Source organism: Orbicella faveolata, unplaced genomic scaffold (assembly GCF_042242905.1).
Source record: "Orbicella faveolata isolate gen_17 unplaced genomic scaffold, um_ofav_v1 contig_26, whole genome shotgun sequence".
NCBI classification, from domain to species: Eukaryota; Metazoa; Cnidaria; class Anthozoa; order Scleractinia; family Merulinidae; genus Orbicella; species Orbicella faveolata.
In genome coordinates this window covers 19,620,114-19,633,444 of record NW_028301554.1, presented here as the reverse complement: position 1 = coordinate 19,633,444, position 13,331 = coordinate 19,620,114, and the positions used below count along the sequence as shown (strand labels likewise).

Genomic DNA, 13,331 nt, shown 5'->3' with positions numbered 1-13,331 from the left:
ATGTAGCTAATATTTCATTGTGAAAGTTACTAAACAGTAAATGTGAATAATTATCCGTTGATTATAAAAATTTACTGTGTACCACACGTAAGTTTCATTTTTTTTTTACTGGCTCCTGTAAATACATATATATATAATTATAGTAACTCTATGAAGAGGGCTACAGTGTTGAGAACACATTGGCCCTCTTATCTTTATCCATTGAATGAGTGGCTGAAGGTGATGCCATATGGAATCATTGTGGTTGTACTTACAGCTACACCAGAGATGACAGATGTATTTCAGAGGCTGTGTCACATGAAGCCTGGATCTGGGATAGGCATGGTTGGACTAGGAAGTGTTTTGCTTCATCAGAAAGAGTTTTTGATGGCAAAGGCATTGTTACAAAAAGGTATGCAGAGAGTAAACGCTATCCGGATTGACGTCAGTCAGTATCCACAGAAAAAGAAAGAATCATCATTATTTTCCATTTTGATAAATAGATTTTTAGCTTATATATTGGGGGAATACTGGACCATCTTTAACCATATCTTACTGGGGTTTCATTAAGGGCCAGGCACCAGGGAAGCTGACCGGCTGTGAGGATGATTTTGCCCAACTTGTTTGACCATCTAGTTTGACCATCTAGTTAAAAGTTTTTTCTAATTAAAAAGTTCAGTTCAATTAGTTTTGCCTGCCTGTGAAAATCAGTTGTCCTCCTGCTGAGAATGGTAATGAAACCCCTGTCTTAGTGTAAAAACTCGTAAAGGTAACAGCAAATGATAATGTATCACAATTTATGAATTTAAAAAGGTAATATTAATATCACACGCATTCCATATCACTCAAAAAAGTATTTCTTTTAATGACTTGTCTTTGGGGAGTGGTTTACAAACCCTTCTTGTACCCTTTCCAATATGGTGAGTAGTAAAAAGGAAAACTGCAGTTGAGTGCCTAATTAAAATCAGTGTTGTTTGATTAAAGGTTTACAGGCTTTCAGTGACTCTCCTTTTGGATGGCTGTCATTCTGTCAATCACAGCTCAGTCTTCATGACTATCAAGGAGCTGTAAAAAGTGCAAAGAAAGGTTTGTGTCATAACACAAGTTAGTGTTGTTATAACTAATAATCATAGGCTGAAAGAAGTCACATAATATATTTACAAATTCAGCTTTCTCTGTCATCATTTTTAAAACATCTTGACATGAATAATAGACGTCATTCTTGGAATTTATGGACTTTCTGTCTTCAAGACAAAAATAATGAGATTTTGTTAGCAAAGAATACGTCAAATACAAAAACAAAACCTCTTGTCCCAACTACACTGTAACTGACCAGTTTCCCAGATGGGACAAAATCTTAGTCCTGTGTTCCTTTGAAGAAGTTCATTGTTAGTAATGCTCTTCTTATTTTAACGACTAATTTTCAGGTCTTGACTGTATAAACTCATCCACACCTGATAACAGACAGAAACTGCAGAGAATGTTGAGGTAAACTGTGTATGCCCTTGACTAACAGTACTTACATGGTACTACAATTGTCTTGCCATCCTGTCAAACATCAGCCTCTTCTGAAAAACATTTTGTTCATGGTTGTTGTTTCTAATAGCCTTGACAACTTTGCTTGTAGTGTAAAAATTCCAATTAAAATACCTGAAGGCTCCGGTACTAACAACACTTTTTAACCTTAAATTATTTGTCATGCAAGGAAATTACAAATATTAAGTTAGAACACCAATGTCATCTACTGTTATTGAATTATTGTCTCAAAACACAGTGGAAAGTCACTGTGGAAAGCACAAGTTATTTTACAATTCTCCTGTGTTTAGAGCTCAAATGTCTGTTATTTATGGCAGTATACTACATGGCTTTAATTTGGTCCTTTACATGATTTCTGATAAGGATTATCTTTGCTTGTGTTTGCTTCTGGAAAAACATTGTAAGCTTTGATTTGTAGTCAATCAAAGCCTTCTAATACATGACAGTTATTAAAAGGACTGTAGCATACATGTACATTCAGTAGTATATTTTTACTAAAATTGTTAATCTTTGCTTGTTGTTTTTGGTTTTTTAACAGCTTAGCCAAAGCAGAGGCTCTTCAAAAACAGGGCCCAGCAACTGCAACAATGGCAAGAGACATTTATGAGAAGGTCAGGCTTGTATTCAGTTGATACTTCAGAAGTGCTGTGTCTACCTTTTTTTCTGTATTCACTTACATTTCCTCTAATTTCAGTTGTTGTCAGATGTCACAGCTGAAGAGGAGGTGGATACTCTAACTGGACTTGGTCAAACATTGCTTACTCTTGGCGATATTACACAGGCAACACAGGTGAGTATTCTTTTTTCATGGAGTTTCTATCAGAACTGAGATCAAGGGTGAAAACCTAATTTTGTCTTGCTATCTACGTGAGTGACTGTGAGATAGTCAGAAGTGTATGCGACACTGGATTGAACAGCCCAGGTTCATTACAGTCCTAGACAGGGTCATTGTGTCGCATTCTAGGGCAAGACAGGTTACTCTCACATACCCCCCCCCCCCCCCCCCCCAGCTGCCAGGTGTTCAAATTGGTATTTTATTGCAGGGGGTGTCCCATTGCTGAACTTTCATTCTATACAGAGGGGAGTAGAAAAATCCCTAGTTGCTTCATACTTCAAGAAAATGAAGATAAGCACCATCCTGTTGGGTTACTAGGCTCAAACACAGACTCTTCCTTGTAGGACTGTGTGGAGTGCGATTTGTGGTAAAATAAATTGGGAAATTTCAAATCAGTTGTATATGAGTTGCAGGCTGAGACTACCTGTATGGTTAGAAAGTCTAAACTTTCGTTGTGGACACTGTCATAATACGGACACTCAAATACATTGTGGTGTCCATATGAATCAGGTTTGATTGTATTACAAAAACTGATGCTAATATTTATTTTATTAACAATTTGTTATAAATTTGGAATGAATGTTGTTTTTCCTTTTTCTAGATTTGTGCCAAAGCTTTGAGAATTGATAAGAGTTATCCCTCAGCTCTGGCTTTGCAGGTATAATGCGGATTGAAGTAGTTTCATCTTCTGGGAAACTTTTAGTCTCTAAGTTTATGTCTGTAATACGCATTCTACAGGTAACTTCTTTGTAGACTTGTAGGCTCATGTATATATACATGTAATTCTGTCTCTTGCTTTTTCATTTGCATCATTAACTGAACTAAAGCTTTATTTTCTTTTTTATTTCTCAGGGTCAAATCAGCTTTCGGGAAGGGTATTTTGATGATGCAGAATTGAGGTATATTAAATCAATACTATAACACTCATTGAGCTACAATACTTTGGGAATGATGCAACGTACCTTTGTGCCAATTGTTTTGGAATGACATATCAGGAATTTAATAGTTACTTTTCAAAAAAGAAAAAAAAATCATTTGACTTTGTGTCACTTTGATTGTAGGTTTTTGGAAGCAATAGAGAGGAATAAGGACTGTGCCTTTTATTATTTTCTTCTTGGCAAGTTGTACTGGGAAATGAATGGAAATCTTAGAGCTGACAAGAAAAAGTGCCTTGCTCAGTTTTTAAAGGTAGAAGTCACAAATAAAACAACATAACTTGAATTCTGATAAACTTGCGAGCAGCGCAGAACATAGATACAAGACCCCTTGATCTCAGTCTCACTTCGGAAAACTTGACTTTGCTGATTACCATCAGAACTACTTTAGCAAGTCAGAATAAATGGTAGATGATTGCCAGTATAGGAGGCACACATATTTAAGCTAACAAGGTAGTATTATATTTTATTAAAAAACTGGATCATTGGATAATGCAATTCGAGAGTTTTCATTGGCTTAGCCATCATGGGTTATGAACCATTACACCATGCTCCACAAATATGCTAAGCATACGTATGAGCTTTTGGGGGTGTTTTTATTTTAATTTTAGATCAGTTTTCTATATTTTGGGGGCGTTTTTAATACACCAATTATTCCACTCATGCTTGTTCCACATATGAGATGATTATAGCCAATGAGGTGCATAGCACCTTGTTGGCCATCTACCATCTCATATCCAATGCGTTCTTACAGAATAATTGTTAAATATAATAATTTAAATATTTTAATAATTGTTGTCAATGGACTGTGACATGCTTGTCTTCTTTCCAAAAATGTCCCAGCCAAAAAGCTGCTCAATATAGTCATGTAACTTTTCACAAATCACTAAAGATGGCTGCTCATTTCGGTCAGCCATGTACTCTTTCTATTTTGAACTTATTTCTGTTCATTTTCTAGCGGAATGAGTACAAATAAAGTTGTTTTTGTTGTTGTAGTCACATCTACAGGTACAAAGTAGGTTTTTACAATTCTTTTTCTCTAGAACTCATTGTTGGATTCACCCAATGCAGTCACTCAATAAAAAGATATTGTCACAAGGCTTAAAAATGAAAGTTTAAAATAAGTTGTGTGGGTAATTGCATAACACGCTTCACAGAAAACCAATAAATTGTAAATCATTAGTCTGATATGTTTATAGGCAGCCAAGTTGGATCCATACTACTCCCCATCATTTCTGTATTTAGGACACTACTATCTCAAAGTGCTAAAAGATGTAAGGTACTGTACACTGTTATCAAGTTGTTTGCAAATGTCTGTGTTATTAAATGTGGTTCCAACTGACTGGCCTTTTAAACTATGCACTGTCAAACCTCCACTAACGGCCACCTCTCTACAACATCCACTTTCTTCTGTCCCCAAGGAGGGGTTTGGCTGTATAAATAATTGCTGCTGTTTGTTTTTTAATATTTTGACCAAGCTCTTTAAGTTTCATAATTGAGAATGAATGGCAAATATACCAAAGTAGGACAAGGTACATTATACAATTTTCTAAGATCAGTTTTGTCCATTTGTCGTGGGCCTTAGCGTGCCAATGGAACTCTTCAGCAATATGGTGGCCGTTTTAAATTCTATTGTTTCAAATAGCCATTATGGGATGCTCAGGGGGCAAATACATACTAATTTGTCCCCTGAGCATCCCATAATAGCAATTTGAGACAATAGAATTCAAAATGGCCGCTGTATCGCTGAAGAGGTCTATTGAATTGGTCATAAGTTGTTCTCAGTATGAATTATGAGCAGTTTAAAATATAATACACTATACATTATGTACTATACACCAGTTAAATAAGTTGTTTATAAAGTTATTTTGTTTCTACACCAACAGCAAAGCCAGCCGCTGCTATCAGAAAGCATTTGATCTTGATCCAAATTCTGATGCTGCTGGAATAGCATTAGGAGATTCTCTAATGGAATTGGAAGATGAGGTAGATAAAGCAGTTTTGTTGACAAGTTGCTTCTGGTTACTGGTTGTTTTGACCGCTTTCAAAGTTAACAAATCTGATCTCTTAGAAGATTGATGTGTGATTCCTTAGTTTATTGACTAACAACTTACGGGACTTTTCATTTGATGGATGTAAAAACTGCAGTAATTTACTTGTAAAATGAGGTGTAAGACCAGGCCTCAGTGGTTCAAAGGCTGGATAATGCTATCCATTGGATAAATCTCTATCCAGTAGATCAGGGTTAAAAAAACAAACCACGCTATCCACTGGATAGTGATTTATCCAGTGGATGGGGTTAGCCACCTTTTGAACAACCTGGGCCATGAAATTATGTAATCAGAATGTGGTTACTTTTGTGAGTTGTATGTTGTTCCCCAAATAAATTTTTTACGCTTGACTTGGAATTTCATTACTCTGTTTGCTCTGAATTTACTGGGATGCCGAGATTTGGTATTTTGGTTATTTTAGGTTGCTGCACTCAACTTGTACAAGAATGTAACAGCTATGTCCTCCCCTGGAGAGTAAGCAATAATATTTCTTATAGCAATGATATGAGATTTGGCAACTTGACTGAGATGGATTATGAGTGATACTGGTACAAGAAATGTGAAATTGAAACATTAAAATGCACTGCAGATGGGCCATCTGCTTCAAACCATATCTCTGTTGATGAAACTGCAATAAACTGAAGAACCTGTTTGTATTTAAAAGAATCTGCTTTTATTTTCAATTACTTACATACAAATCAAGTATGTTATATAAATATAGAAAGTGGAAATTTTTTTCATTGTTTTGATAGAGTTATAGTGATGCATCTATAATAACAGGGTAAGGGAAAACAGCCATTTCAAATTTAAAAACTTTCATTACTGTTCCTATGAAGGGACCAAAAGTTTCTGTGCAAACACGTGGTATTTATAAACTTCAAGTTGATAAATAGCTACATGTTTTACTTGCCCAGAGATGCAGCCCAACGGTTTCTTTAGAAACTAATAACTCCTGTGGAGATGTCATACCATATACATTAGTTCATGTGTTTTGTAAAATACAAATACTAAGCATTCGTATCAAAAGATGCATAATGTGAGAGTGTTGTTTCTTGTTTCAGAGGTAAATGGGCATGGTTGCGACTTGGATTGTTTCACTTAAAACACAATGAGAGCACGGAAGCAATCACGTGGTAAATATTGCAAACAGTACCTTTACCTGTGAATATATGAAAGATCATATAATTTATTTGAACATTGGAAAAAAATGTGAAGACATGATTGATCATCACAGTCATATACATGACTTAAGCAGTTGCGAAATTAAAGCCTAACAAAAAAAATTTACCTGCCTCCCTCGTGGCCACGTGTCAGATAAGGAATCAATATTCTTCCTTAATTTTCCCATTCATCCCCAATCTTAAAACAGTGGTTTTATGTCCTTTTTAAGCAGAACAAATACATTTTTTAAATTTTAGTTTAAAAATTAGTTTCATTTCAAGGCAATTCCATAAAACAAAGATGTTCCCCACAAATTTCTGAACTTTTGTGAAATTTCTGAAATTTGAGAACCTTGGTCAGTCACAATGAAAAAGCATGAACACCACTTACTTTGAATATAATAATTTATGAGGAGTTTTCAATTTCCTTCTTTATTGCTAAAGTTTGATTCCCTTTTTGAAGCTTTCAGAGTGCCTTAAGAGCAGATCTTAAAGACAGGTATGATGTAAAGGATGTGTAACATTTATTTCTTTACTACAGAATTTCCTTCATCAGTTTAATTATTCTTATCACAATAATTTTCAGGCATTGCTGGGAATGTCTTGGTGAAGCATACATCAGTCGAGGAAGCTACATGGCTGCTATGAAGGCCTTTGCAAAAGCTGCTGAGGTCCATATTTTAGTCCGCTAGTTGTATTTTGCCTCTTGTTTGCAAATAGATATCCTAATCAAATATGCGGGCACAGTGTTTGATCAATGTCCCACCTGTACATCCCCGAGAGTGCATGGAACTTGTGGTTTTAACAAGAAAGGTCTCTATGTATTATGATTTAATTCCGTTCATCTGTCCTAAAGTGAATAGAGCATGCTCATAGATTGGGATAACACTTACAAGGCTGTGGTCTAAGAAAAATACAAGGAGCCCAAAGGTTTCTAACTTGAAATTCTGGGTGCCCAACACTTGAGCTTATATGAAAAGCTTTTCTAGTCACTCAAAGGAAAAAGTTAGTCACCTGTTGCATGGGGGCACCTCAAGAGCACAGCCATGACTTATTTAAAGTGCCACTATGATGAAATTCTCGATATTCATTTCTTCACATTTTCATACACATTAGGTCTTTCCTAGAGATCTTGCCAAATTTCAATTTTCTACGGACATTAAAACTCGTGGGTTTTGGACCTTAATTTCCAAGAATTTACAGCCGCCATTAATTTTCCTTGTTCCAAGTCTTGGTTGAAAATTTGAGAAAATGACGTCATTTTCTCAAAAATACCGCACGGGTTGAAATTATGATAACAATTAATGTAAAAAATTGCACGAATATATGAGCCAAAGTTTTTGTTATTCTTTATGCAAATTGCTGTGCTAATTGTTATTATAATTTCAACCCGTGTGGTATTTTTTGAGAAAATGACGTCATTTTCTCAAATTCTCAACCAAGACTTGGAACAAGGAAAATTAATGGCGGCCGTAAATTCTCAGAAATAAAGGTCCAAAGGACATGAGTTCTAATGTTTGTAATAGATTGAAATTTGGCAAAAAAAATCTAGGAAAGACCTATTGTGTGTGAAAATTTAAAAAAATGGGTATGGAGAATTTGATCATAGTGGCACTTTAAGCAATGGACCACAAGTTTTTATGGTTTATGTGCTGATAAACCACGTGGCATGTTGGAAGAACACAAGAAGAATTTGTAAATCACGAGCCGCAGGTGAATGATTTACAAATTCTTCAAGTGTTCCTCCAACATCCCTAGTGGTTTATCAGCCTATAAACCATAGAAACTTGTGGTCTATTGCTTTTATAATAATTCAGAAGACACACGGAATTTCCATGAGTTTACTGGCACAATAAACCATAGTTGACTGACCTATCAGAGCATGTGCATTCATTTAATTATTATGTCAAAATGGGTTATTGGCCAACTTTTTTTTTCTGGTGTGTTTGTGGGTTGAGACTCACTCAAGGTCTGCAATCTTGCAAAAAACTAGGCCAATAACCAGCCATATTGACTGAACAAGTTTGGACAATAAAGAATTTATTAGATGGCTTAAAGAACACCATTTTCTTGTGCGAAACAATTGGTAATCCCAAGCTAGCTACCCATCTTGGCTGGTTGGGGAGTCATTGGACTTGGTTCATCTTACTCATTTGTGGAGCTAGCCGAATAATGAATTATATTACAAATAGAGAAAAATAAATATTGGTAATATATAAATATGGCTGACAATAATCACTCATATTGATTATAACTTATTTTTGAATCCACAGCTTGATCCATCATCACTTTACTGCCTATATCAGTAAGTAGGCTTGGTTATCCAATTGCAGTGCTGAAATTTTCTTTCCGTGTTTCTTTTGAGTGAGGGTATTTTTTTCTGAGAATCTAAATAAATCTGTGGGAATTAGGAGGCTCACTTTTACCCTGGAAGTGACAAGTATTTTCGTCATTTGTGTCACCTGACCATGTATCACCTGAAAATAGTTCTTGTATCTGCAGGTTAACTAATAATTTTGTTTTAACCATTCTACCCTCAGGTTGGCAGCCATTAAACAACTGTTATGTGTTCACAGTGAAGCAATCAAGGAATATAAACTAATTCTGGACATGCAACATGACTATGTTCCTGCACTTAAAGGTAATTACAAATCTGAGCTAATTAATTTTTCTTACAAACATTTTTGAAGTGCAGTTTTTCCTTGAGAAGTGAAGTTTTAAAAGTGACAGTTGAACACAGTTCTGACATCAGCATCTCCATTGACATCAACGTCTATATCTACATCCGCATAACTTGCAAAATCCTAGTTGGGACAGTTTACAAGTATTATAAAACTAAATAAATATCCCTTTATCATGTAGGTCTAGGAGAGACATATCTTAATCAAGCACGATCAGCATTGCAGCAAGATTTCAATGGAAAAGCAGTGGACTGCGTGATGGAAGCTATCAATGTTTTGGCAAGGTTGGTGCTTACAGTTGTGCTAGTTGTGGTTAACAACTGATTTATTTTTTACTTCTGCACAGTCGTCATGATACCTTTCCTGAACAGGCCGATCTTTTCTGACAGACTGGTTCACTCTGACTCACTGGAAGCCATCCAGCCATGCCATGATATGCGGCAGTTCAACTGTGATGATTATAATGTCAGCAATTCATGTATTGTTTGCAGTAATCAGTAGCAAGAACGAAGTACTTAGTTTTGATATGAGCTAGTGTTCTCTCACCTGTTCTTACAGCCTTTCTCATTGGTTGTTTCTTAGTCACACTGCACTAACTTAATTTTTTCTATCACCTAGTAACAGGAAAATAGCGCATTGTTGGGAAAACAGAATAAACTGTTTCTTTTGGGATGAACGAGTGGTTAGTGTGAGTAAGTGAAGTATTTTTTAAATTTCATTTTCTTGGTACTCTTGTTTTGAACAGAGCCGTACAGTGTAGACCTGGCTTCTCTTGTCTTTGGAAACTAATCGGTGATTGCTGTACAGTTATTCACCCAGTATCTCATAGCTCCATTAGGTGAGATAACATTGGAGGGTAACGTTCTGGGTGCACATCTCTGGGCAAGGATTCTTTGGTTCCTTTGATGCGCGATAACCCAAGTGGTCGTAGATCTTTGATTCTGATCCTGATCATCCCGAAGGAACGCACCCTAGGACGATGATTATTACTTAAAGAAATAGCAAACATTTTCTATGTCTCTACCGAGTTATGGAAACACAAGTAGCTACAACTGAAGGTTTACAAGAATGAGAAGTACTTTGGAACATGAGCCAACCACAGGCAAAGGTTTCCGTAGCTTATTTTCGAGTTCTACAAACGTTTGACTAGCGTTTCTAATAACTTGATGGCATCACCAGAAATATTTTCTATTTCTTTTACAAAGACTTGAGAAAGTGAAAGTGAAAAATCACTTAGCTTCACTTTTTTATTTCGATTATCAAAATGTAAATTATCTTTGCTCACACCATCGTTACGGTATTGGGCTACAGCTTGTGTTATGTGCTTTATTACAGAATTTTTACAGGTTGTCACTTTGGCTGTAGACTGCGAGCAGTCTCTCTTTTCCTCGAAAATCCGTGGGGAAGAACGCAAAACAAGTAAGCGTGCGAGCGTGACTGTGAGCGTGACGTGCGAGCGGTGATGCCACGAGCCGCTCGCTGCGAGCCGTCACGTTCACAGTCACGTTCGCACGCTTACTTGTTTTGCGTTCTTCCCCACGGATTTTCGAGCAAAAGAAAAACTGCTCGCAGTCAACTTTGGCTGAAGATAGTGGCAGATTGTGGTTACGTCTGGTCAAGTCCCTATAAATGATTGATGCGGGCACTTGTATGCAACGTCGTCCAAAGTATTAATATGGTGTTTGTTCTACAGAGGGACAATTCCAGACAATCTCAAGAAGTACATTCATGGAGAGCACAGTGATCTGGACAAGAAACAGCTTCTCGCTTTGGGATCCAGGTTAGTATTGATACTGACTTCTGCTTTGAAAGTCTTGGTCATGCTGTGTGTTTAGTTATTGTTTGAACAGTAATTAATTTGATGCTATTGTTCCTTGCACTGTAGTGCTTATGGAAGAGCGCTGAAGCTACAGCCAGAATGTGGAAGTCTGTGGGGGGATTTAGGGTTCAACTGTTTTCAGCAGTCTAAGGTAGGTCAAATACCAGTACCGTTTATCATAAAATACTCAGAAATCAAAGACAAATTCTGAGGTTTCCCAGTGCACCGAGGGTTGAAATGCCTACCCACTAAAATAAGAGAGGTTTTATGACTATATGTAAGGACCACTAATTCTGTACATTTATGCATTCTGTAGTGGAGTTTCCAACTTTTTTCTTCTTTTCTTGTAGATTTTGGAAGGCGATGAGAAAGAAAAGATGGCTCATAGATCTGTACAGGTGTGGAATGAAATTTGTCTTTGAAAGTTGGTCCCTGTTTTTCGGGATTCTTCCGAGGTCAAAGTGCTACTATGATCAAAAAATTCACTTCCCTTTTTCCTTCAGATTTTAAAAGAGTGTTTGTTTGACACCTGACTGGCAAAATCTTGAGCTTCGAATTTTATCCAAAGGCTTTTTTCTTTGAGTGCAAGTTTAGGATTTCACGGTCCGCCATTTCACATTCAAGACTGATCGATTGGATTTCAGAGGGTTGGATCGAGGATAAGATGACGTTAAAGACTCACTAGCTTAAAATTACAGCTTGTAAACGCAGCTTATTGTACATGCAAAACACGAGTTTAAAAGTCTGAAAGTTCGAAACTCCCGAGCTGCATATTAATTTAGGCGCGTGCAGACGCATTGCATTTTCAAACCAGTGAGTCTTTGACGTCATCTTATCCTCGATCCAGTTCTCTTAAGATTTTAAAGTTAGTAATGGCGGACCATTAATTAGAAAAATTTCAGTCAAAATAAACAGGCGTCTTTTTGAAATGAAGGCTTAAAACTTCGGTCACCTAGTGGTTCAGTTATATAGTTTTGAAATACAAAGAAAAAGTAGAATTGAGTTTTGGTCACAGTAGCACTTTAAGGTTGATTTTAAAATTGATATTACGGAAAGTTTACTGGCCCTCCCGGGCGGGGGGGGGGGGGGGTTACTTTGGGAATTTCTGGGTGGGGATGTGCCGCTGGGACCCTGGAACCCTTAGCCTATACCAGAGCTAGTTCAGTTGAATTTTGCTACCCTATACTAGAGTAAACTCCCCAAATCCCCCCATCTATCGTCACTGTTGAGGCTGATTTGCGTAAATTTAAACTTGTCGATTTGATTTTTTTTATATTTCGAGTGGCAACTCCTGGTTTCCTTAGTTTAGATAAAATCTTCAACCAACTAGTCAGTTTTGTGAAAAATTATACCCTATTCTAGACCCAAACGCTCTGATTTATATACCCTATCCTACAGTAAACTGCTTGAAAACCATACCCTTCACAGCGGCACATACCTGCATAGCCCATATATAGTCCATATGGAGGGCTGATGTTTTTGCTTTGTATCCACACCTCGAGGCACATCATGACAGTCACGTGAGACAAAAGTCATTACAAAAAGGCATGGCAAAATACAGCCTGACGACACATCAGGAACATTACGTGAATAAATTTGTCGCATTACTCTATATTGCCAATCTGCTTTATTTGTTTTATGTATCAATTTGCTTCCCCAGGCCTTGAAGAAAGCAATAACCCTTCAGCCGTCCAGTCATAAGCTGTGGAACAGCCTCGGAGTAGTGACAGCTTCTAAGGGTAATGGTGCTAGTATAATGTTGCATGGACACTTGTCAAGTTTGCCTTGGCCAGTCAATTATTTTTAATCATTTGAACTCATTTTTTTTATAATTTTTTTTTTGCTGCAGAAGTCAACAATCCAGATCTCGCACAGCACTCATTTATCATGTCCCTCAAGACTGAACCCAATGTAAGTGTTTACTGAGCAAATTTCTTTTTTTTTAAGCCAGGAGAAAATTCAAAAAGCACCCCCAAATTCAATATACACCTCTCCTCCCACCCCCCCCCCCCCCCCCGCAAAAAAAGCTTTGTTTTGCAATGACAGCTGACCGTTTGCTTGCCAATGCATGGTTACGTGCACTGACCAAAACAACAATATGACCACAGGCTGATTTTTGTCAAGACAGTGACTGTCGTAGAATGTCCTTTGTTCACTGTGTTGCTCTATGGCAGCTCTACAAGCTGTTTCTAAAGGGAGTTACTGTAAAGCTTCCACTTTGCTTTTTCTTTTTGCAGAATGTTATAGCTTGGACCAATCTAGGAGTTCTGTACCTGAAACATGGTAAAATAGAGGTAAATAATGTTATCGATCTATCCTCTCATTACATGCTGTC

At 37.0% G+C, this 13,331-nt stretch overlaps 1 protein-coding gene across 3 annotated transcripts in view; it reads left to right on the top strand.

Annotated features, from left to right (window-relative positions):
• Positions 1-13,331, top strand: part of LOC110066736 (tetratricopeptide repeat protein 37-like) — a 37,211-nt gene that overhangs the window by 14,162 nt on the left and 9,718 nt on the right. For all 3 annotated transcript variants that reach the window (XM_089295128.1, XM_089295127.1, XM_089295129.1), the window contains exons 9-32: positions 257-391; positions 964-1,065; positions 1,407-1,467; positions 2,054-2,126; positions 2,210-2,305; positions 2,952-3,008; positions 3,203-3,249; positions 3,412-3,538; positions 4,485-4,564; positions 5,172-5,271; positions 5,758-5,810; positions 6,398-6,469; positions 6,960-6,995; positions 7,083-7,167; positions 8,770-8,801; positions 9,037-9,137; positions 9,359-9,461; positions 9,923-10,015; positions 10,871-10,957; positions 11,063-11,147; positions 11,347-11,394; positions 12,657-12,735; positions 12,846-12,907; positions 13,234-13,290. In XM_089295128.1, the coding sequence (XP_089151254.1) occupies positions 257-391; positions 964-1,065; positions 1,407-1,467; positions 2,054-2,126; positions 2,210-2,305; positions 2,952-3,008; positions 3,203-3,249; positions 3,412-3,538; positions 4,485-4,564; positions 5,172-5,271; positions 5,758-5,810; positions 6,398-6,469; positions 6,960-6,995; positions 7,083-7,167; positions 8,770-8,801; positions 9,037-9,137; positions 9,359-9,461; positions 9,923-10,015; positions 10,871-10,957; positions 11,063-11,147; positions 11,347-11,394; positions 12,657-12,735; positions 12,846-12,907; positions 13,234-13,290 (1,871 nt within the window). The remainder of the gene's footprint in view (positions 1-256; positions 392-963; positions 1,066-1,406; positions 1,468-2,053; positions 2,127-2,209; positions 2,306-2,951; positions 3,009-3,202; positions 3,250-3,411; positions 3,539-4,484; positions 4,565-5,171; positions 5,272-5,757; positions 5,811-6,397; positions 6,470-6,959; positions 6,996-7,082; positions 7,168-8,769; positions 8,802-9,036; positions 9,138-9,358; positions 9,462-9,922; positions 10,016-10,870; positions 10,958-11,062; positions 11,148-11,346; positions 11,395-12,656; positions 12,736-12,845; positions 12,908-13,233; positions 13,291-13,331) is intronic.